The following is a 26,487-nucleotide window of genomic DNA, read 5'->3' as shown; positions in this document are numbered from 1 at the left end:
CTATCATTCATTGGTTTATGCCCAGGATGTGTTTTTTCTTCTTTTGTGATAAATGTCCTGTTGGGCATTTTCTTCCAAAATAACCCAATCTCATCTCAATTGAAGACTTGTTGAGGTAGGTATTCTCCTCCTTCTATAATTTTGTAAAGCTATTGACAAATTTATCTGCTGCTGTTTTGTCAGCACGAGCTGCCTCTCTTTGTCTAACCATACTATGAATTCCTGTTCTTTTTTTAAAGTTGTCAAACCAACCTCTGCTACCTTTGAAATCATCATCATCTACCTCAGAACTTGATCTCGAAGTCTTCTTTTTCAAATCTTGATAAATCTATTTAGCTTTCTGACAGATTTCATTTTTGAGATGTAGTATCGCCCGCCATTTCTCCTTCTTTGATCCAAATTAGTAATAGATTTTCCATTTGTTCAAAAAGAAGCCCTCTGACATTCAACCTTGAAGTTCCCTTAGCAACCTTAGCTATCAGAAGTTCTTTCTTAGCCAAAATGGTTGATATTGTAGAATGACTGGTTTCATATATTATTCGAGCTAGCTGCATAACTTGCACACCTTAATGATGTTTTGCTATTATTTCTTTCTTCTGTTCAATAGAGAAAATTTTTCTGTTTTTTTCTCCCCTCACTAACTTTCTTTTTGGGAGCCATTTTGTCACACAGTAAAAAAATTCACTCTATAAAAAAAAAAAAAAAAAAGATATGCAAAATACGGTATTATTACAAATTGTACAAGACTAAGACAAGGGATACAAAGAACATATCATCACCTGAAAATAAAAGTAAAAGTTCAAAAAAAAAACTTTTTGAAATAAAAGTTAACTAAATTCAAAACCTGCAATTTTTGACTTAGTGCATTTTGCTTGTAAGGTAACGATTACAGCACTTACCGTAACATACACTGATTAGCAGCTTATAGATACAACGATTATTATACTGATGAGATTTGATTTTGCCTTTTGATGGCGAACGAACAGTGACACACACCCGCCGATTTATTGTCTATATGAACTAACACATAAAAAATAAATGCTTAAATACTCATTTTATCATAAAATGCATTTATAACCACAAATTTTAAAATAAAGCACAGTACACTACTACAAGAAAAGAAACAATAAACGGAAAACGTAAACAGCTGGCTATGATGGGTCAAACATATCTGAGCTTCAGAGCTATGCCGCGTGGCTGTTCTCTATTCGACAATGTCTTCCCGTGCATGGCTGAGTGTGATCAGAAAATTCTGGTTTTTTAGATCGGATAGAGGTTCACATAATCGAGAGTCGTTAACCAAGAGATTTTTTTCTTACAGCCACTCGTTGTTAACCAAGTACATTGTTATCTGAGGCCGTTGTTAACCAAGGCACCACTGTATTTCAATAATTTGATGATATACCTTTTCCTTGTATCTGGGAAACATGATTTTTGTCTTAATTTAACCTTGGTATCTCTGGTTTTTGCTCCCAATGATGAGTCGTCAGTATATCAAAACCAATCTGGATAGTGACCTTTCCCATAATGCATAGCATTATACATGCCTGATGTTTGCTTTGAATTATGAGACACTAGAGTAATTAATGTGAAATCATTATCCTCTATATATACAAATAGCTTAGTCTTGAAGATACTTCATGTGCAAACTTTGTTTGTTTACACTTGGATAAAGGATTAAACAAGAATGTAATTTCTTGCCACATTTAATTTATAGCCTAGTAAAAAAACTTTCTACAGGAAATTGTACAAAGCAGCATGTGCTTAAATATAAGTTATAAAACTGCAGGTTGAATTGGAGATACAGAGTAAGTCAGTTTAATGTAAAACCAAGCGTGTAAAAACAAGGATGTACATGATGTGTTCAAAATAATACCCAACTTTTGCTGTAAAGACTCATTTTACAACATTTTAAGCACTGTCCCCCTTTCAAAGTAGTCTCCTCTACATTTTTTATTTATTTTTTATTATGTTGTTCCCATACACAAGAGGTTGGTTGTTCAAGCTATAGTACATCAGTACTGTGTATGGGTAGTGGTTTGGGAAAGGAGGAACTTATTTACATTTGATTTAAGTGACTGTAAATTGTTTTCCTTGGGAAACTTGGTGGAGACTGTTGCACAGTGCAGCAGTTGTAGAGATGGAGGAGGAAAAGAAACTTGTTCTGTTTGTTTCTAGGTGTACTGTGAAGGGATGTTGAGCAGCATCTGCATGTTCCAGTGAGCTTAGTACTGGGTGGAGGAATTATTGATGTTATTTCAGATGAGCATTTCCCATGGAAATATTTGTAAAATATACATACTGCAGAAACCAAGAAACCTAAAGCTCTCAAGCATTTTGAGAGAGCTTTTAGGGGCCCACTCCATATGTGGGAGCAATATTCAATATCTGGATGGATTTGTGATTTGTATAATGTTTACAGCTGTTCAGGGGTGAAGTAACATCTTGAGCGAAAGAGAAATCCGATTCCAAGGAGAGAGAGAGAGATCTCAAACTGTCTGGAAATTTGGGTATCGTCAGAAAGGATATTGGGAGAAAATGTTTTTTTTATGGGAAATAGGACAGAACTGGGTTTTATTAGCATTATAATTGATGAGGTTATCCGAACTCCATTGTAGGATGGTTTGGAGATCAGAATTGAGGGTGGTGGTAGTTGATGTTCTGTAGGTTAAGGTGAGTTGTGTAGGGTAAGGTTTATCAAATGGAAGCGAGGAGTGTAGTGTGCTATCATCTGCAAAACTGTGTATTGGGTTGGAAATCAACTGAAGTAGGTTGTTGATATATAGCAGGAAGAGGGTTGGTGAAAGGACAGAACCTTGTGGAACCCCAGCATTAATTGAATGGTGAGAGGATAGGGAGCCATCTACCATCACACAGTGTGCGTCCAGGCCGAATGCTGGTAGTTTGCTTAGTAAGCCTTTGTGTCAGACCCAGTCAAAGGCTTTGGAGATATCAAGTGCAACCACTTAAGATTCCCCAAACTTCTCCATGGCATTTGTCCAGAGATCGGTGACATGTGAGAAGATCTACTGTTGATCGGTAGCGATGGAATCCATAATGGCAGTCGTTTATTCGGTGGGTGTCTTCAAGGTAATGTAGGGGTTGGGAATTGATGATTTTTTCCATTTCAATGGATGGGCTGAATATAGACCAATTTCCAGTTTGTGAGATGATTCCAGTGGAGTAAGAGGGTATGTATAGGCGACACAGGATAGGAGTCAGTTCTGGTGTGCAAACTTTCAGGACAATTGGGTAATGCCATCAGGGCCAGGAGACTTTTGTGTCTAATTTGGACAGTATTTTTCTGATCTCATTCTGGCAAAAGGATATAGGGGGCATTGCATGTTGGGTGTCTGGAATGGTTGGAGAACATTTGCCATCGTCAGTTATGCATGCATTGGAAGCAAAGTGTGAAGCCAGAAGATTGGCTTTTTCTGTAGGTGATGATGCAATAGAGCCATCTGGGTATGATAAGAGTAGGAATAGTGTTGGGCAGAAGTTACGGCCAATTGCTTGGTGTAGACAAGGCCGGTTCTACCGACGGTGCAAGATGTGTATTTGCACGGGGCAGCAAAGTTGGCATAAACTATACGAAAAATAAGGGAGAAGGGGCGGCCCTGTGGGTAGAGACCAAAAGGCTCGGCTGCCGTTTGGACAGGCTACTAGTTTCCTGCTTTTTGCTCTTTCGAACTCTGTTTTGGAAGCATTGATCATTTTTTTGCATCGAATTCTGGCTTCGGTATAAGCTCTAAAGGAAGATGAGGTTCTTGATAACACCAGTTATGGCATGTCTGGTGTTTCATCTGCACAGCCTTGGCAAATCTTTTGTAGAACCAGGGTTTAGTTAGGGAATGGCAGTTCAGAGTACTGTGTGGAATGTATGTTTCCCTACCAGTGAGGATTACTTTGGTAAGGATTATTGTTGCGTGGGGGGGGGGGGGGATGAGCACTAGGTTGTGGTCAGAATTACCTGGGGGGGGGCTCACTACATTTACTGTGTATTTGGAAGGGTCATAGGTGAGGAAGAGATCAAGGATGTTTGGGGAGTGATTTGGGTAATCTGGTATTCTGGTTGGCATGTGATCAATTTGTGTAAGCTCGTTAGTTGATGGCAAATGTTTCAGCATTTCTGCCTGCATGATCTATACAACTGCAGGAGGAAAGCCAGCTGGTATTGTGGACATTAAAATCTCCTAGGAGGATAATTTTGCTGTTGGGAAAATAAATTTTTAAGGAGAGGAAATTAAAGAGCTCAGAGTGGTTGGTTGCATTGGGGGAGTGACAGAGATAGCAAATGAATTTGACTGAGTAGGGGAGGGATATTTACAACCAAAGAAGGTCAAAGTTGGGTGATTCTAGGTTGAGTGCTCTCTGGCAAGGTATGTCGGAGTGGATGTATGCGCAGACCCTTGGGACGAAAGTTGTTAAAGAGCTACTGGCAATACACCATTCCCAATGTTTTTCCATTGCTGAAATGCTTCCTGGAATGCACTTTCTGTGATGACATGCAGTTCTCTTATCACATTTTCCTAAACCTCCTGTATGGTTTGGAAACAATGTCCTTCTATCCTTTCTAAGTTTTAAGTTTGGGATACAAAAAAAAGTGTGCTGTGGCTAAGTCTGGAGAAAAGGGTGGATGGGCACAACAGATCTCTGATGTTTTGCTGTTTCTGATCATCTGTCAACAAACGGGATACAAATTTTGCACTGATGCAATGCATCTATATACTGCTATGCATTAAGGGAAAGGGCCACTACCCATGCTGGTGGGTATGGGTAGTGGCCCATTGAGGTCTCGTCAGTGGGAGCCAGGCCCAGAGTGGAGATAATAAGGCAGAAGCGATAGGAGAGGTCATCCTTACCTATAGGAGTTGCCAAAAGATGTGCCACCTTATTATTAAATCACTCTGGATTTAGAGAAAGATGTTCGAAAGTTTATTTTTCACTTGGTTAGACTATAATAAATTTAGTTTAATCCTTTATCCAAGTGTAAGCAAACAAAGTATCTTCAGGACTGAGGCAACTCGTAGTAAAGGTGGACATAGCAACTAGGCTAACCACATGGGCTCACACTGACGAGACCTCAATAAAGGAAACCGGTCAGGGTAGTGGCCCTTCCCTTAATGCATAGCATTATACATGTCCACAAGGAGATGTGCTTTGCATTATGGGAGATACTGAGATAGGAGTGGTGTTAGCTTGGTCCACCTTTGCTACAAGTTGCCCGGTGTTGTACTACCTGACCCCAGTCCTGAAGATATTTTCAGGCGCAAACTTTGTTTGCTCACACTTGGATAAAGGATTAAACTAAATTTATTAAAGTCTAACCAAGCAAAAAATAAACTTTCAATATTAAAACTATTTTTGATGTCTACGTAAAATGAGAATCTCCCAAATTTTTGGGGGGAAAGAGAGACATGACCATTTCGATTCGGGTTAGGCTGATGTAAAAGGGCTTCACAACATTCATCGTAAAATGAAAAATATAGGTGTTTTTCAAGCTGAAAAACATCTATATTTTTTGATAGGTGAGGATATCCTGTAAAAGGTAGTCTATCTTCCTCTGATAGTCAGCCTTATCAATTACCACTGCAGCTTTTCCTTTATCTGCTTTTGAAAGAGATATATGGTTCTTTTGTTTTAATCTGATTGTACTATAACAAATTGAAAAATCTTCAACATCTGAAAGGAAATCATCACTTAGTAAACTAATAGTGTCAGATAATGGAATTGGTAAATAGTGAAACATCGTCAAAACTGACTAACATATCTGACTCTTGTATTTGAATATCCTTGATTTTTTTCAAGAAAATGTGTCATTCTTGATGAACTGGATTTCCAAATATGGGAAGTTAAGAAACATGAAAGAAACTTAGCAATTCTTTGTGGGAGAATCAATGTAATTCACAAATGGTCTTACTCAACAGTCTTTATGAATTTTTGGTACGACATATAAACAAGGAGTCCTTCCAAAATGAGTGCATAACTGATACGAAGTATTTTGATCCCAGCTTTCATCAAGGAGCTTATTTAATTGGTTAGTGTGTTTTTGTAGTTATTTTCTTAATAGGTGAGGATATCCTGTAAAAGGTAGTCTATCTTCTTCTGATAGTCGGCCTTATCAATTACCACTGCAGCTTTTCCTTTATCTGCTTTTGAAATAGATATATGGTTCTTTTGTTTTAATCAAATCATGCATAGAATTCATAAAAATTTATTTCTGTGGTTATTATATAATGCTATACTTCTCAACAAATCCAGTATGGATTTTTGAAATCCACTAAATTGCATAATTGTTACATTTGTTACAGCAGTTGGCACAAAAAAAAAAAATCAGGAACATGGAAAATTATCTGAATTCTCATGAAAAACCTATAGATTAAGTAAAATATTCAGCTGCTCAAAACTTTTAGGGAATATGGCAATAGCCAAAACTCATATTATGTCGAACCAGATGAGCAAACTGATATGAAGGTAAGAGAGAAGTTAACCAGCATGCCAATGAGTACAAAACAATTTTAGTTTAAAGGTCTGAGAATTGGGTGAGAAAGAAAACAGCTAATCAAAGATTAGATTAGTCATATGAGAAATATTGAAAGAGTGAATAAAATTATGAGTTGTGAGAAATATTAAGGGTGTCAGTAGCAGAATCACACACACACACACACATATATATATAAGTATGATGAAGGAACAGTACATTGTTAGCATTCAAAAATGTGAGCAGAGTTAAGGCGATAGGAAAGGTGTTTAAAATACCTGTTTTGCTAAGGTGTTAGCAAAACAAGTACGGTCATCCTTCGACTCGCGTCCGGGTTCCATTCCATCTGGCAGTCGGATGTCAGTCGATACATTAAATCAACAGAGTTATAGGGAGTTAGGGACTTGACTGTAATAAGTATACTGTCATCTTAGTTTTTAAATCTTATTATAAAACTGTAATAGAAAGAAGAATGTGCAATATAAACAAAATAGACCACACAAGACACACAGAAATCAGGAAGAAGTCTGGACTCATGGATATAATAAAAGCAATCTACAACAGCAACAGAAGATGGGCAGGACATCTCGCCAGAATGAGAGACAACAGATGGACAGTTAGAGTTACAAACTGGTTTCCGAGAGATACCAAAAGGAAACCTGGAAGACCAGCCTTAAGGTGGGAAGACCCAATGATTAAGAAAGTTGGAAGAAAATGGAGAAGAAAGGCCCAAGACAGGAATAGCTGGACTCTTTACAACCTACAGTCATGGAGAAATCCTGACTGAAATCACAGGTCCATCAAGGTAATTATAAAACTGTACTGTGTGTTACTGCCACTATAAAACAGGAGAATAATCACCCAAATCTTTCTTCGCAATCACATTTTCATTATCTTTCCTGTGTGAACGATCAGGCTGTGGCTTTTCTGGTCTAACCTTTGTTTTTTTTGATGAAAATGTCCAGTGTGCTTTGCCTATTCCTCTTCTTCTTTTCATCATAAATTTGTTCATAGCAAGCAAACGCATCGTGTACTTTCGTTTCTATTATTAAGTAGCATTCAACAGTGGGATCCATGTCTTCAACCATTTTGAGAACATCACTAACTGCAAAGAACATTTCTGCAAGACCCTTCAATGTAAATTATTTAACTACCTCTTCCTGTTTCTCTTTTCCCTCTTCCTTTTCTCGTTCTTCTCTTCTGCAACACACTGTTCCTCCTGTTCAACCAATTCTTTGTTGGTCAACTCTTCAGGGGAACTTTCTATGAGTTGAATTATGTCATCATCATCATTCACTTTGAGATTCAGATTGTTTGCTAGACCCACTATTACAAACTTCCAAAATCATGCACAAACCTTTTTAATGTCTTTTTCTATATGCCACTCATACATTGAGCGTTCACTTCGTCCCAAGCCACAGCAATATTTTTAATAGCATGATAAATATTGAATGTTTTGCAGAACTGCACGAGTGTCTGGTCATTTCCTTCAGTAGCAGAAATGGCTTGTGAAAACGTTCTCCATAGATAATAAGCCTTAAACACTGCAAGAACTCCCTGATCCATCAGTTGGATCAATAAAGTAGTGTTCGGAGGGAAAAACATGACCTTGACCTTGGTGGAGATTACCACCGCTATAAGATGGATGACCCAGAGCATTATCTAGAATTAATAAAATTTTAAATTCTACATTTTCTTTCATGCAATAGCTTTTTATTTCACTCGCATGACAGTTGATTAAGGCATCCTCAAACAATTTTTGAGTCATGGATGACTTCTTATTGCTCCGATAATGAACTGGGAGTATGCTTCCTAATGTTTTTGAAGATTCATGGATTCTCACTGTGCCAATAAATAGTTTCAGTTTATATCCAGCCACATTACACGTAACAGAATTGTAATACTGGTATTAAGAGCTTTGAAACTAGGTATAGATTTTAGCTTTTTGTGGATGAATGTCCACTCAGGCATTTTTTTCCAAAACAAGGCTGTCTCATCCATATTAAATATTTGCTGTGGCAAATAATTTTCCTTAGTAATAATTTTATCCAATTTTTCCACAAAATCCTTGGAGCCTTATCACTACTTAGAGATTTCCATTCATTTTCGCATTATGCAGCGCAAAACACTGCTTGAATCTCATGAAACGACTGGAAGAAGCATTTAATTCGTAGTCATAATCGGGTTCTGCTTTCTCCTTCAACATGTTGAAGAGACTTAGTGCCTTAGTGGTTATGGTCACAGTGCTAAGGGATATGCGCTTTTGGTTCAGGTCCTCTATCCATGATGCAATTAGCTTTTCCATATCACCGATAGTACCTTGTCGTTGCTTTGTCACTATCGTCGATTTAATGGAAGCAGACCCTTTCACAGCCTCTATGATTTTATCATTATTTTTCAAAATGGTTGTCACTGTGGAATGAGACCATCTGAAGTCATGTGCGATCACGTTGATGGGCTTATCGGCTTCATGTTGCTTTATAACTTGCAACTTTGTTTCAAGATTAATTGCTCGCTTCTTTTTTCTGTGATTCTTCACTAGGTTTTTTGATTGTGCATATAGGGGCCATATAGCACAAAACATTGCAAAATATTTAATGATAAATAAACAAATAACCCATTTCTCAAACACAAAATCAACAGAGGAACTGTTGAAGACACATGCAGACTGCTGAGGGAGGTTGCCACCATTCATGCTTTGCCTTACGCTCGCTTGCATCTTGTTTGAAAGTATAGCCAAAAATATTATTTATTCTTTTATGGGATCACAGACATATCTTCGAGAGGACATAAGTAAAGACACAAAAAAAGTCCAATAGTTAGATGAAGACCTAGGTGGGTTGGTGCAAGAATTACTCATCAGAAATTTTACTAAATACTTTTAGAAGTACTTAGATGAACAAAATGTAAAATCCAAATATTGGGAATCTTGACAAATTTACCAGCATGGTTGGCCCAATGGTTAATGTAATAGGCTGTTAGTTTGAATCATCCCTAGGCATGGATGTATTGTGATTATCTTTAGATATTAGATGAATTTTATCACTTGTTTTACTTATTAGGCACCTGAAGTGGCTGACATTATTTGACTTTTATAGCAGGATTTTTGGACTAGGAGAAAAAGAAAGGAATAAAAAATTACAAAAATTAATAATAAAACAAAAAATAAATCCTTACAACTCTCATGGTACTAATGTTCTATATATAGCTTGTGCCTTTCTTGGAAAGATGTCACATTAAAAAAATAATGGCAATTTGGCAGAAAATTGTCAATCAACTTGATCATATAGTAATCCTTTTATAGTATCCTGTATATCCCTTGAAGATATCAGGAAGAGTTTGTTTTCCTGAATTATGTTGTGCATTAACAATTGGTTTATTTACTTGTGCGATTGTTACTAATTTTTCCTCCCTTGAAATACTATTTTCTTATTGTATTCACAATGTTTTTTCGATTAAATGCTGTATAATTATATCATTTTTAATGAAGGAAGGAGATGTCATTTTTTTTTCTTATTGTATTTACAATGTGTTTTTGATTAAATGCTATATAATTATTACATTGTTTTTAATAAAGGAAGGAGATGTCATAATGCCAAAAAATGAGAATGGTGAAGTGATAACAAGTGACATTGATTATGTTGAAACTTGGCAGGTAAGGATCATTTCTTAAACATTATAATTGGGTTATATGTGAAATAATTGTGAATAGTCAGGCCACGCATCTAGAGGCCATTTGTGTGACCCACAAAATAATTTCGTAACCTTTAAATGTTACCTACCTGTGATCAGATCTTCCAGTGCATTTGACAGTTGACATTTAAAATTTTATAGATGTTAATTTTTTTATTCAGTTTTTTTCTTATTTTTAATATTCAAAAAATAAATCGATTAAATCACCACTGATATAAGAAGTCACATAAAATTTTATATATTGAATTCAAAAAGTTAAGAACTGTGTTGATTTAATGTTAAATGTTATTTATTTTAAACTAATATTTTTTAAATCTGATTTTAGCTTTATTATTATTACTAGTACTTCAGGAAGTTGATGGAGACCACATATTACTTGTACTAGCTGCATGCTTGTTCTTGAATTCATTCACTCTGCTTGCACACACATCATTCAGTGGTGGCAATCCATTCCAGTCACACACTATTCTGTGTGAAAAAAAAAAATCTAGCTCACCCCCCCCCCTTCCTTGCCATCCATTCTTAACTTCCAAGGATGCACTCTCATCCTTTCCACACTCTCCATAAAATGAAATTCTGTATGACCATTTCAGAAGTTTGTAGGTCTCAATCATATCACCCCATCTTTTTCTTGTTTGCCAGCGTCTGCAGTCTACAAATTCTCGGCCTGTTTTCATAATCACTATTCCACAATCCTGATATCATTTTTAACACTCCTTTGCACTCTCTCCACTGTATCAGAATCATTGTGGAAGCCAGGAGACCAGACCTGCACACAATAGTCCAAGTGAAGTTTTATTAAGGCCTAATGAAGGGGAAAATTGACTCGCTTATCTTTACTTGTTAAAGTTTGTTTCAGCATTGCAATTTCTGAATTGTATTTGCAATCTCTTTGGTAATACAAGTATAGCCTTAGAACTTCAACTTCTTGTCTACTAAAACTCCAAGATAACACCCTTCATAAAATGAAATCCTGTATGACCATTTCAGAACTTTGCAAGTCTCAATCATATCACCCCTCTTTTTTCTGTTTGCTAGTGTTTGCAGTCTATTTGTCTTCATAATCAGTATTCCACAATACTGATAACATTTTTGACAATCTCCTTTGCACTCGCTTCAACTACATCGGAATCACAATGGAAACCAGTAGACCAGACCTGCACACAATAGTCCAAGTGAGGTCTTATCAAGGCTTTGTAAAAAAAAGAGGCAAAATGATTCTTACTTTTACATATCAAACTTCTTTTTAGCATTACAATTATCTTTTCAGTTGTATTTGTAATCTTTGCTACATGGTCCCTGAACTTTAAATTCCTATCTACTAACACTCCAAGATCCCTAGCCTGATCAGTTTATTCTAAAATAATCCACCAGTATATGACACTGGATGTGTAATCACACTAGCGTGCATGACTTTACATTTACTAACATCGAACTGACATCCATTTTCACATGCACACAATTCCAGCCTGTTCAAACCATTCTGCAAGTACTGCATGTTAACAGCATTCCTGATTACTCTGCTTATCTTTGTATCATCAGCAAATAGCTGTTTGTCACTTGTCAAATCCTTCCCAATGTCATTAATGTACAGATTGAATAACAATGGACCAAGGACTGATTCTTCTGGCATACCACTGATTACCTTAAATCTTGCAGACTCACATCCCCTATATACTACTTTTTAATGTCTTAAACTCAAAATGGGGGTGCTTAAGGGTCAAAGCTGTATAACTGAGAGGAGACCTCCACATAGCCTTTAAAGGAATGCGGAGAACCGACCAGGGCTTCTGACCTAATGTCCAATCCTCACCTTCTCGTGGTGCACCCTGTTGGGTATCTACTTTGATACTGAACGAACGAGGATGGGCTGGCAATTTGGGATTTAGCCGACCAAATTGTATTCTTATTGGTTAAACCAAAATAAAAAATGATGGTACAACATGACAAAATTTCATGCCGGCTGGGGCGTCGCCCGGTTAAACAAGGCCCCCGTTGTTTTCGCCAGGGAACCAGGGCGAACAGCGAAAAGTCAGCTACTGGAACAAATCTGAAAACAAACCCCAACTCAACATCACCAGAGTTAAAGATCGGTACTATCAACGTAAGAAGCCTGAATGGCAAAGAAATGGAGCTAGCTGAGGAATTAGATAAGTACCAGATCGACATAATAGGGGTGACTGAAACAAAAAAGACCAAAACTGGTGAGATCTTTCTGAGCAATAAATACAAAATGTTATATTCAGGCAATAACAATCAAGGAAAAGAAGGAGTAGCCATAGTATTCAACACAAAATACGAGGCTAATCTTCTTGAATGGCAGTCAGTCTCAAGTAGAGTAATGTGGGCAAATATGAGAATGGGGAACTGGACAATGAGACTTATTTGTGCCTATGGTCCCACAGAAGGTTCTACTAAGGTAGAAGTGGAGGAATTTTTTGAGGCTTTAGAAAAAGCAACTGACACAATGAAAAAGGAAAAGTTGGTCCTTGTTGGGGATCTAAATAGTAGAGTAGGAAATGATTGTGAGACATACAAAAATATTTTGGGAAAATTTGGAGAAAAGAGCAAAGCTAATGATAATGGCAAATATCTGTTGGATTTCTGCTCAGGACATGGACTGGTTATTACTAACACCATGTTCCAACATAAAAATGTGCACAAATGCACATGGAGAGAAGAGGCTAGGAATAAGAAAAGTCTCATTGACTATGTTATTGTTGATAGTGATGTTTTCCCAACTAGTGCAGGACACCAGAGTGTACAGAGGATTTGAAATTGGAAGTGATCACTATTTAGTCTTGAGCAGGATAAAATTGAATTTCATATTGAAAAGAATAACATGTAAGAAAGTTTTAAAGCGAATAAAAGTTGAGCAGCTCTCAGATGTAAACTGTAGACTAAAATACAGAAATATTATTGAAAAGAAAATGAAAGAGTTTGAGAACAGGAATCAAACCTTGGAGATTCAGTGGCAAACTCTGAAGGAAACATTGATTGATTCTGCCAGAGAGGCATGTGGTGAGGTTGTGTGCAAAGATAAAAAAATCAGAACTCCCTGGTGGACACAGGAAGTTAAAGAGGCAGTGAAGGAAAAGAAGAAAGCATATCAAAAGTTCCTGGCAAATAAGTCAGCTTTTACTCTTACAGAATACAGAGACAAATGTAAGAAAGCTAAACAGTGTGTAAAACTAGCTAAACAAAAGTCATGGGAGGACTTTGGCAAGAATATAGAAAATAAATATCAAGAAGGTGGCAAAATATTCTGGAGGCTGTTGAAGAAGCTTAGGAATGGAGGAAAGAGTGCTGTAAAAGGAATTAGAGATGATAAAGGTGAAATGAAAACAGGAGAAAAAGATATCCTTGAAGTATGGAGTAATTACTTTGAAAAACTGCTAAATGAAACAAGCAGTGATGAAAGCACAGTGATAAAAAACACTGACCAGGCATGCAGTCAGGAATACATATCCATCCTTGAAGTAGAAAAAGCCATCAAAGGCTTGAAATGTGGAAAGGCAGCAGGAGTAGATGATATTCGACCAGAAATGCTGAAGTATGGTGGTATAAGAGTCTTACAGTGGCTGCACTGCATAGTTCAGAAAACCTGGACAGAGGGACGAATTCCTGATGATTGGAGTAGAGCTCTCATAGTACCCATATATAAAAAGGGAAATAAAACTGAATGTGAGAATTACAGAGGTATTTCCCTACTGAGTGTTCCTGGCAAGATCTATGCAAGTATACTTGAGAAACGGTTGAGAAGAATTGTGGAAGAAAAGCTTGGTGACGAACAAGCTGGATTCAGGCCAAATAGAGGCTGTCAGGATCAGATCTTCACTTTACGACAAATAGTCGAGAAAGCATGGGAATATAACAAAGATCTGTATTTAAGTTTTGTTGATTTGGAAAAGGCATATGACAAGGTGCCAAGAGAGAAGCTATTCAATACGCTGCAGTTATATGGTGTCAATGGGGCATTATATCAAGCAATACTTAGTCTGTATTTGAGTTGTGAGTCAGCAGTTAGAATTGAAGGAAGTACAGGAAGATGGTTTAATGTTAAATCTGGTGTGTGAGACAAGGATGTACATTATCCCCTCTGTTATTCATTATCTATATGGATCACATTATGAAGGAATGTGGTATTAAACCTGATATCAAAATTGGAGATGTTAATGTCAGCTCTTTGCTTTATGCGGATGATGTTATACTTCTAAATAAATCCGCTACAAGTCTGCAAGATTCTCTGACTAAATTGAATAGCTGTTGTAATAGATATGGTATGAAGGTCAGCAATAAAAAGACAAAGACAATGAAAATAGGCAGAATCATTGAAAATGTCAACTGTGTTGTGAATGGAGAACCTGTGGAACAAGTAAAACATTTTAGCTACTTAGGCACAATTTTTACTGAAGATGGTAAACTAAATATAGAGATAGACAACAGAATCAGCAAAGCTGGTATCGTGGGAAGTCAATTGAATAAATTCATATGGAATAAGAAAGAAATTAGTCGGAACACTAAATTAGCTGTATACAAAACTGTGTTCAAACCAATTTTAACTTATGGATCTGAGAGCTGGGTCAGAAGTAAAACACTTGACCAAAGACTAGAGACCGCAGATATGAGAGTCCTGAGAAAGATTAGAGGCGTGAACAGATGGCATCAATGGCAATATCATATTAAAAATGAGGATATTAGGAAAGAACTTGACATTGTCAGCATCCAGGAATGCGTTAGCAGAGCTAATCTCAGATGGTATGGTCACTTGAACAGAATGGGAGAGGAAAGATTAGCAAAACAAGTGTTCTCTGCCAGGTTGGCAGGAAAACGACCCAGAGGAAGACCAAGATATAGGTGGATTGATACGGTACAAAGTGCCTTAGACGATAGAAATATAAGATCTGATAATGTTGGAGTCTTGACAAGTAACAGACTGATTTGGAGGAAAATTGTAGATAGGAAGTTAGTAATGATGTAATTTTTTCATGTAGTACTGTCATATCCTGTACACCCCTTGAGGGTACATGGCAGGAATTTGATGATGATGATGATGATGATAAACTCAAAATCAACCCAGACAAAACAAAACTAAGCACTTTTAGTACAGACAGGAAAAATAGACATCCCTACAATCCCAAAGTCATAATCAACAACAAGCTACTTGAAAAACTCGCAAATCCAAAATACCTTGGTATTACGCTTGATCAGGAATTAGGTTTTACACAACACATCTCTAACACTTCCAACAGAGCTCTAAAAAAAATTAAATATACTGAAAAGGCTTTGTGGAACAAATTGGGTGCAAAGACAAAAATCCTCAAAATTACTTACACTACACTACTAAGGCCAATAATGGAATATGCAGCACCTATCTGTTCAAAAGTATAGCCTAAATTGTTATTTATTCTTTTATGTGATCAAGGACGTATCTTCGAGAGGACGTAACTCGAATGGACGTAACACCTTCAGCCTCATCGGTAAAGGAAAAATTAGACAAAATACAAGCAAAAGCATCCAAGATTATCATTGGTGCAGTCTCATCCACTAACAACATCAGAGCCCAATAGGAATGTTGGCTCAACCTGCTAGAGGACAGACGAAAATTTGCCATCATAAAATTCATAAATAATATCAGAAGCCACCAAAGCGATCATATCTCCCTAAAAACTTATGAACATTGGAATCAAAACTGCAGACTTCACAGATCATCAACTTTACAATATGATGACACTATCATCATCATCATCATCATCATCGAATTCCTGTCATGTACCCTCAAGGGGTGTACAGGATATGATAGTACTACATGAAAAATTTACATTACTAACTTCCTATCTACAATTTTCCTCCAAATCATTCTGTTACTTGTCAAGACTCCAACATTATCAGATCTCATATTTCTATCATCTTAGGCACTTTGTACTGTTTCAATTCTCCTATATCTTGGTCTTAATCTGGGTCGTTTTCACGCAAACCTGTCAGAGAACACTTATTTTGCTAATCTTTCCTCACCCATTCTGTTTAAGGCACCATACCACCTGAGATTAGCTCTGCTAATGCATTCCTGGATGTTGACAATGTCAAGTTCTTTCCTAATATCCTCGTTTTTATTATGATATTGCCATTCATGCCATCTGTTCACACCTCTAATCTTTCTCAGGACTCTCATGTCTGCAGTCCCTACTGTTTGGTCAAGTGTTTTACTTCTGACCCAGCTCTCAGATCCATAAGTTACCAATTTGTTCAGACCCAATTTGTTCCCTAATTTCTCGGGGTGCTTAAGGATCAAAGATGTATAACTGAGAGGAGATCATCACATAGCCTTTAAACGAATGTAGAGAACCGACCAGGGCTTCTGATCTAATGTCCAATCCTCACCTTCTCATGGTTCACCCTGATAGGTATCTACCTGGATAGACGAGGATGGGCTGGAAATTTGGGATTTAGCCGACCAAATTGTATTCTTATTGGCTTAAACCAATATTAAATGATGGTACAACATGATAGAATTTCATGCCGGTTGGGATGTCACCCAGTTAAACAAGGCCCCCTGTTGTTTTCGCCAGGAACCAGGGTGAACAGCGGAAAGTCAGCTACTGGAACAAATCCTAAAACACACCCCAACTCAATATCACCAGAATTGAAGATTGGTACTATCAAGATAAGAAGCCTGAATGGCAAAGAAATGGAGCTAGCTGAGGAATTAGATAAGTACCAGATGGGTGACTGAAACAAAAAAGACAAAAACTGGTGAGATCTTTCTGACCTATAAATACAAAATGTTATATTCAGGCAATGACAATCAAGGAAAAGAAGTTATAGCTATATTCAACACTAAACATGAGGCTAATCTTCTTGAATGGCAGGCAATTTCAAGTAGAGTGATGTGGGCAAATATCAGAATGGGGAACTGGACAATGAGACATATTTATGTCTATGATCCCACAGAAGATTCTCCTAAGGTAGAAGTGGAGGAATTGTTTGATGCTTTAGAAAAAGCAAGTGACACAATGAAAAATGAAAAGTTGGTCCTTGTTGGGGATCTAAATAGCAGAGTAGGAAATGATTGTCAGACATACAAAAATATTTTGGGTAAATTTTGGAGAAAAGAGCAAAGCTAATAATAATGGCAAATACTTGTTGGATTTCTGCTCAGGACATGGACTGGTTATTACTAACACCATGTTCCAACATAAAAATGTGCACAAATTCACATGGAGAAAAGAAGCAAGGAATAAGAAAAGTCTCATTGACTATATCATTGTTGATAGTGATGTTTTCTCTCTGGTGCAGGATATATGGACACTAGAGTGTGCAAAGGATTTGAAATTGGAAGTGACCACCATTTAGCCTTAAGCAGAATAAAATTGAATATCATATTGAAAAGAAGAACTTGTAAGAAAGTTTTAAAACAATAAAAGTTGAGCAGCTCTCAGATGTGAACCGTAGACTAAAATATACAAACATTATTCAAGAAAAAATGTAAGAGTTTGTGAACAGGAATCAAACCTTGGAGATTCACTGGCAAGCTCTGAAGAAAACATTGATTGATTCTGCCAGAGAGGCATGTGGCGAGGTTGTCTGCAAGGATAGAAAAATCAGAATTCCCTGGTTGACACAGGAAGTTAAAGAGATAGTGAAGGAAAAGAAGAAATCATATCAAAAGTTCCTGGCAAATCAGCTTGTCCTCTTAGAGAATACAGAGACAAATGTAAGAAAGCTAAACAGTGTGTAAAACTAGCTAAACAAAAGTCATGGGAAGACTTTGGTAAGAACATAGAAAATAAATATCAAGAAGGTGGCAAGATATTCTGGAGGTTGTTGAAGAAGCTCAGAAATGGTGGAAAGAGTGCTGTAAAAGGAATTAGAGATGATAAAGGTGATATGAAAACTGGAGAAAAAGATATTCTTGAAGTATGGAGTAATTACTTCGAAAAATTGCTAAAAATTAAATAAGCAGTGATGACAGCATAGTGATAAAAAGATACTGACCAGGCATGCAATCAGGAATACATATCCATGCTTGAAGTAGAAAAAGCTATCAAAAGTCTGAAATGTGGAAAGGCAGCTGGAGTAGATGATATTAGACCAGAAATGCTCAAGTATGGAGGTATAAAAGTTTTACAATGGTTACACTGCATAGTTCAGACGGCTTGGACAGAAGGACTAATTCCTGATGATTGGAGTAGAACTCTCATAGTACCCAGGTGCTCCTGTCTGGCTCAATAGTTACCATTTCAATAAACTAAATACTCAACTTAATATGTTTAATAACAGGTTGCATTAGGAGTACACCCTTACAATGTCTCTCCACTTTGAGCTATATTGCTACTCTGGAACTGCAAAGACAGGAAGCCTTGCTTCGTGAATATAACAGAATTTTAAATAACCGAAATCTCCCAATACATGAATTTATTCCAGACGCGTTATCTAATAGACTAAAATCCAAAAGATCTACACCATAAAAACCGTCCATAATCTTCTTATCCAGAATGACAGTATGGTGAGTAGATGGGATGTACTGTGGTCCCAAGCAGTATCACATAAACATCTTCCAAAAACCATCTGGATTTGACTTGCCCAGGAATATATGGACGACGGCTAACAGGATTCCTACAGGCCATGGTGTAGGTGGAGACTCACTTTCAAAGTGGGGTAAGATACCAAATCCCCACTGTCCCTGTGGAGCCGAGACCCAAACCATTCACCTTATAGTACAGGAATGAGATCTGACAGCATATCCAGGTGACTATAAGGATATCTTTGACCGATCTGCAGAGGCAATCAACTGGATTAAAAATCTAAATGTTAAAATATGACTGATCTTCTGTTTGATGCTTGTCATAAATTTCATATTTGTATTTGCCTGAATGTACACGTTTTTTTTTTTTTAATTTTTTTAATATATATTTTTTAATATCATATATCATATATTTTTAATATCAAGAAATCCGAAAAATTCCCAAAGATATAGCCTATTATTCAAAGCAATGCGCAGATCAGAATCGGAGCACTCACCTCTCGCTTGTTAGTAAACGTCCTTTATAAATTGGCACGACTATTTCATTGGAATGAGTAACTGGCCGAATTGCTGAGTCGAGATTTGGATACACAATTTTTTTCTTATTCTTCTTATTATAACTAGAAGTCTGAAATAAACAAAAATAGCAATCATCTACGTGATTTTTCGGTTCATGCCAAATCATTGGAATGCCAAAAGCTAATTTTTGGCGTTTTCCCTTGCTCCACTGTCGTAAATTTTCTAACACATGACTTACACACTTTATTTGGAGCCCATAACTTGTCCTGATCTGCAATTTTTATGTCAAAATATGCAAAGTACACTTTCTTAATGAAATCAGTGATATTTGTCCTTTGACTAGGAACAGTAAAGCTGCCACAAATGTAGCAGAAGGAATCTACACTATTGACACAATTTCGAGTAGTAGACATGATGTATTTTCTTCACTTTCTCACTGCCGATTAACATGCAATTAACAAGACAAAAAAAACCAGAGACTTTATTGAAACGTTATAAGCACTCATCATACTTTCACAATATTAACAATTGACTGATTTTGATTGTTCTTTGTCTGCTATGACGCATATAGCATTCATTTGTTTTAGGTAGTTGTCATTGCCTACTTTTCATCACCTAAATGTATTAGGTCGGTTATCGGCCTCTCTCGCATTCAAAGTACCAGTACGTGCCGTTGCAAGTTCTTACGCATTTATTTATTCGTTTACTAACAAGCGAGAGCAGTGAGCACTGCGATTCTGATCTGCGCACCGCTTTGAATAATAGGCTATATCTTCAGGAATTTTTCGGATTTCTTGATAAAATGTTAGGAACAGATTTCTAAAAGTACATACTTTCAGAAAATAATATTAAAAAATCCATTTTTTTGATCCTCTAAATAGTACTGCCTCCTTAAAAGTATCAAAAACTTACAAATTAGCAAAAAGAAAATGTCATAGAGGAAAAACCTGACGTGATAGAGAAAAATGATATTTGAAATCGACGCACCCAAATTAGTAAAAAAACAAGTGTCAGATCATAATCAGCAGAAAAAAAAAATTTTTTTTTGTTGGCCAGTGTAATGAATAACAGAGGGAATAATGTACATCCTTGTCGGACACCAGATTTAACATTAAACCATTTTCCTGTACTTCAATTCTAACTGCTGACTTACAACTCTTATAAAGACTAAGTATTGCTTGATATAATGCCCCATTGACACCATATAACTGTAGCATATTGAATAGATTCTCTCTTGCCACTGTGTCATATGCCTTTTCCAGAAAACTTAAATACAGATCTTTGTTATATTCCCATGATTTCTCCACTATTTGTCGTAAAGTGAAGATCTGATCCTGACAGCCTGTATTTGGCCTGAATCCAGCTTGTTCTTCACCAAGCTTTTCTTCCACAATTCTTATCAACCGTTTCTCAAGTATACTTTCATGAATCTTACCAGGAACACTCAGAAGGGAAATACCTCTGTAATTCTCACATTCAGTTTTGTTTCCCTTTTTATATATGGGTATTATGAGAGCTCTACTCCAATCATCTGGAATTCGTCCAGGCCTTATGAACTGTGCAGTGCAGCCACTGTAAGACTTTTATACCTCCATACTTCAGCATTTCTGGTCGAATATCATCTATTTCTGCTGTCTTTCCACATTTCAAGCCTTTGATGGCTTTTTATACTTGATGTATGGATATGTGTTTCTGACTGTATGCCTGTTGAGTGTTTTTTACCACTGTGCTCTCACTGCTTGCTTCATTTAACAATTTTTCGAAGTAATTACTCCATACTTCAAGGATATCTTTTTCTCCCGTTTTCATTTCACCTTTATCATCTCTAATTCCTTTTACAACACTACTTCCTCCATTTCTGAGTTTCTTCAACAACCTCCCGAATATCTTGCCACCTTCTTGATGTTTATTTTCTATGTTTTTATCAAAGCCTTCCCATGACTTTTGTTTAGCTAATTTTACACAGTGTAAAATTAGTATTCTCTGTATTCTCTAAGAGCACAAGCTGACTTATTTGCCAGGAACTTTTGATATGCTTTCTTCTTTTCCTTCACTGCCTCTTTAACTTCCTGTGTGCACCATGGAATTCTGATTTTTCTATCCTTGCAAACAATCTCACCACATGCCTCTGTGGCTGAATGAATCAGTGTTTCCTGCAGGGCTTCCCACTGAATCTCCAAGGTTTGGTTCCTGCTCTGAAACTCTTTCATTTTTTCATGAATAATATTTGTATATTTTAGTCTACATTTTACATCTGAGAGCTGATCAACTTTTATTTGCTTTAAAACTTTCTTACATGTTATTCTTTTCAATATGAAATTCAATTTTATCCTGCTCAAGACTAAATGGTGATCATTTCCAATTTCAATTCCTCTGTACACTCTGGTGACCGGCACTAGGGAGAAAACATCACTATTAACAATAACATAGTCAATGAGACTTTTCTTCTTCCTTGCCTCTTCTCTCCATGTGAATTTGTGCACATTTTTAGGTTGGAACATGGTGTTAGTAATAACCAGTCCATGTCCTGAGCAGAAATCCAAGAGGTATTTGCCATTATTTAGCTTTGCTCTTTTCTCCAAATTTTCTAAAAATATTTTTGTATGTCTGACAATCATTTCCTACTCTGCTATTTAGATCCCCAACAAGGACCAACTTTTCCTTTTTTTCATTGTGTCAGCTGCTTTCTCTAAAGCCTCACAAAATTCCTCCACTTCTACCGTAGTAGTACCTTCTATGGGACCATTGGCACAAATAAGTCTCATTGTCCACTTCCCCATTCTGATATATGCTCACATCACTCTACTTGAGACTGCCTCCCATTCAAGAAGATTAGCCTCGTATTTTGTGTTGAATACTATGGCTACTCCTTCTTTTCCTTGTTTGTCATTGCCTGAATATAACATTTTGTATTTATAGGTCAGAAAGATCTCACCAGTTTTTGTCTTTTTTGTTTCAGTAACCCTATTATGTCAATCTGGTACTTATTTAATTCCTCAGCTAGCTCCATTTCTTTGCCATTCAGGCTTTTTATGTTCATAATACCAATCTTTAACTCTGGGGATGTTGAGTTGGAGTGTGTTTTAGGATTTGTTCCAATAGCTGACTTTTCGCTGTTTGCCATGGTTCCCTGGTGAAAACAACAGGGGCCTTGTTTAACCTGGCGACGCCTTAGGCAGTATGAAATTCTGCCATGTTTTACCAGCATTTTGGTGTAAGCCAATAAGAATACAATTAGGTCGACTAAATCCGAAACTTCCAGCCCATCCTCATTAGCTCAGTATCCAGGTAGATACCCAACAGGGTGCACCATGAGAAGGTGAGGATTTGACATTAGGTCAGAAGCCCCGGTCGGTTCTCTGCATTCCTTTAAAGGCTATATGGAGGTCTCCTCTTATTTATACAGCTTTGACCCTTAAGCACCCCACTATCAGGAAGTAAATAGGTCTTGATCAGCTAAATGCCCATATAAACAAAAAACCTCTATTTTTCAGGCCTTTACCTCCATATATCTCCATAAATCTAAACTTTACCAAACTCTGTACAAAAAAACAATCAAAAGAAATTTTCAAAGAAAAAGGCGTAAATGCTATCAACCTTCTTTCATCTTCGAAACAGGTTATTTGTTATACTGATGGATCGTCACATGCCAATATGATTAATGGAGGTGCTGGTGTTCTCCTTATACACCCGAATGGTGAAAAACTTTCAATAAAAGTTGGATCTGGGAGAATTGCTTCCAATTTTACCAGCGAACTTTACGCAATAAATAAAGCACTCGAAGCCTACTGAAAATTATCAACATCTCATCTCGACAATCTTACAGAATTATAATTTGCAGTGACTCGAGATCAACTATGGAGGCAATCAAAAATGGCAATACCCAGCTCACCCAAGACACCCATGAACTCTTAAATCAACTAAAGTGTTTAGGAAAAAGTTGCATTTTACAATGGATTCCTGCTCATGTAGGCATTGATTACAATGAAGCAGCTGATAAATTAGCAAAAGAGACCTGAGAACTGAACCAAGAAACTCACATGATAACTCTTGCTGATGTTAATGCACAAGCACATGCTAAACTCATTCCACTGAAATCAGTGATACGACATCAAATTCCTGAAATCGATGCTGACAGAAAGACCACCACGATAGCAAGACTACGAACAGGATATTATACGAGAACATATAAAAACTGCGACAACTGCCCCAATACTGAACTGACACCCACTCACATCTTTATCTCTCCAGCAATTACAGTAGCCTTTCAAGAAACCTAATCCTGAACAACAGTTCTATACAAACAAAATCATCGACATAGCCAAAGCAGTTCAAGGAGCACATGGAAACATCTAAGACTCTTCAAAGGACAGGACAACAACAACAATATCTGTCAGTCAGCCATCTTCTTATCCATGCTAATATTCTCTAATCCAGATCCATATTCTCCAATTTATGCAGCAGTCTACCATGCTGTATTCTGTCAAAAGCCTTAAAAAATCCAAAAGTATCATGGTGTATCAATTCCCCTTGTCCAGTTCAATGGCAACATTGTTATAGAATGCTCAAACATGACTTTCCCTTAGTAAACCTATGCTGTTCATTGCAAAGTATAGTTTCTTTGTCAATCCATTTCTGTAAGCAAACTCTAACCAACTTTTCCAAAATCTTCACCACCTCTACATTGATCCTGATAGGTTGATAGTTGGATTCATCAGCCTTTGCACCATCCATGTACAATGGGATTACCATACAGTTTTTCCACTCTTGTGGAATCTTCTGTTCTGAGATTCAAATTATATAGCCAGTTCAGCTGAACACTCAGTTTGTCAGGAACGAGATTGCTATCGTCTGAAAGGGCTTGTACAAACATAACTTTCTGTGTACAGCAATTGACCAAAGCATTTAATGAAGAATGTTCCTCATCCATATCCCACTGAACTATGTGCAGGTGAAGAGAATTGGTATTGGTAGTCACATGCCTATATTGGAAATCAGTGATTTCTGCAAAGTTGCTAATTCAGTAGTCTGTGTGTATTAACTAGCGTAGCACTTTTCACTTCACTTAGAACTTTAACTTTGTTTTTAACAACTGTAACTAAAGTGGCACAAGTTAAGTTTAGCTTGTCGCCTATCTTAGTGTTTCATACACGATCATCACTACATTTAATAATTTTAATCTAATATGTAATGTAATATATTTATGTCTTTTTACTAGAAACAACATCCTTCTTTTATTTTATAACAATACATACATACATCTTCAAGGCCCACCTTTCCTAATTGGGTTATGGGGCAACAGCTGCAAGAGGAACTTCCAATGGTCACGATCCTCTGCCACCAAGCTCAGGTGTTCTGGTGGGATTCCCAAATGTGTCCACCCAAGGTTTTGTATATAATCTATTCAGCGAGTCCTTGGCCTTCCACTTGGCTTCCCACCCTCTGGCTTGGCAAAGAGGAACTGCTGAAGGAGCCTCTCTTGTGGCATTCTGACCAAGTGCCCATACCAACGTAACTGTGATCTCTCAACATGGAGAAGCAGTGGTTGAGTATTGAGGGTTTCCCAAATTGCAGAACTTCTGACTCTGCTGAGTCTTGTCAGCCCCGCAACCCCTCAAAGGAACCTCATTTCAGCCGCTTGGATTCGTGTCTGCATTCTTTTGGTCATTACCCAACTTTCATGACTAGGTGAGGATGGGGACATAGACTGTATTGAAGACAGCCAGCTTTGCCTTCTGGCTTAACTCCCGCTTCAATACTACCGAACGGCCAAGCTCCTGCAATATTGAGCTTGCTAAGCCAATTCGAGTATCTAGCTCTACGTCCCATTTTCCATCATTCGTGAATATGGACCCAAGGTATTTAAACTTCTCCACCTGCCCCATTGGGACTCCACTTACATATAGAGTGCACTGGGATGGTTGTCTTGAGACCGCAAATGTTTCAGTTTTGGCCCCACTGACCTTCATTCCTGCACAAACAGCTACAAACCTATCCAGGGTCTGCTGGAGGTCATCTGTGGAAGAGCTAAGCAGAACTAGGTCATCTGCAAAAAGCAGACGTCCAATGCTACATCTTCCAATTCTGACACACTCACTGCCTCGGCTGTGCCTATCAATCCAGTCCATAAATATTATGAAAAGGAGGGGTGACAGAACACACCCTTGGCGGAGGCCAACGGAGAGTGTGAAAGGTTCAGACTTTGTGTTGTTTACCCTGACATAAAACTGGGCATTCATACAGAGACTTGATGGCAGCTAATAGTTGGCCATCCACTCCATACTCCTGTACTACTTGCCAAAGCTTATCCCGAGAAGCCCATCATATGCCTTCTCCAAATCCACAAAACGTGTAGACATTCTTGGCATATTCCCAAGATTTCTCAAAGACTTGCCTTAAAGTGAAGATTTGGTCAGTTGTGCTTCTACCAGGACGAAAGCCACATTGTTCTTCCTGGAACTTTGACTCAACTATGCTCCCACATCATCTTTCCAAGCACCTAGCATACACTTTCTCAGGCAGGCTGAGCAGAGAGATGCCACAATAGTTACTGCAATCCTTCTGGTCTCCCTTCTTGAAGACTGGTATTATTATGCCTGTCTGCCATTGCTTTGGTGCTCACCCAGATATCCAAGTAGACTGACACACTCGAGTCAGCCAGAGAACACCATCTCAATTTAAAGCTTTTGGCAATTCTGGCCGAATTTCATCATCGCCAGCAGCCTTGCCCGATTTTAGCGATTTTATTGCTAAATGGACCTCTTCTGCTGTGAGACTAGTCATTACCCCGATCTGCACCTCTTGGATGTCCACAACCGCTGGGCCACCCGGGTTAAGAAGGCTCTCAAAGTATTCCCTCCATCTGTGGAGGATATCCTTCTCAGTTGTTAAAAGCGCACCATCAGAGGCCTTAATTGCCCTTGCTGTGCACGATTTCCTCCCTCGAAGGCGGCGGAAGGTCTGCCAGAATTCTTTGTTTGCATATGCATAGGATGAGTAATCTTTCTCCAAAGGACTCCCAAACCTTCTGCTTTGCTGTCTTTACTGCCTCAGCAGCAGCTTTTCGTGCCTCAGCATACCGCAAACGCATCTCAGGTGACCTGACCCTAAGCCATGTTAGTTAGGATTCCTTTTTTGCCTGGACAGTTATTTGTACTTCATGGTTCCACCAAGGTAGCCTTTTCTCACTGCCCATTGCCATGCTGAGCTGCTTTCTGCCATAGCATGAGAGTGCAGAGGCAGTGACAGCTGTTCTGAACAGCTTCCACTC

General features: G+C 37.7%; 1 protein-coding gene across 1 annotated transcript in view; it reads left to right on the top strand.

Moving 5' to 3' along the window:
- LOC150104545 (aldo-keto reductase 1B-like) overlaps positions 1-26,487 on the top strand; it is a 197,844-nt gene that overhangs the window by 83,285 nt on the left and 88,072 nt on the right. The window contains exon 4 of the mRNA XM_090395759.1: positions 10,059-10,136. Within this exon, the coding sequence (XP_090251885.1) occupies positions 10,059-10,136 (78 nt within the window). The remainder of the gene's footprint in view (positions 1-10,058; positions 10,137-26,487) is intronic.

The sequence above is a fragment of the Typopeltis vanoorti genome, chromosome 7 (assembly GCF_054136105.1).
Source record: "Typopeltis vanoorti isolate ZY-2024b chromosome 7, IOZ_Tvanoo_1.0, whole genome shotgun sequence".
Lineage (NCBI taxonomy): Eukaryota > Metazoa > Arthropoda > Arachnida > Uropygi > Thelyphonidae > Typopeltis > Typopeltis vanoorti.
This window is presented reverse-complemented; position numbering and strand designations above follow the sequence as displayed.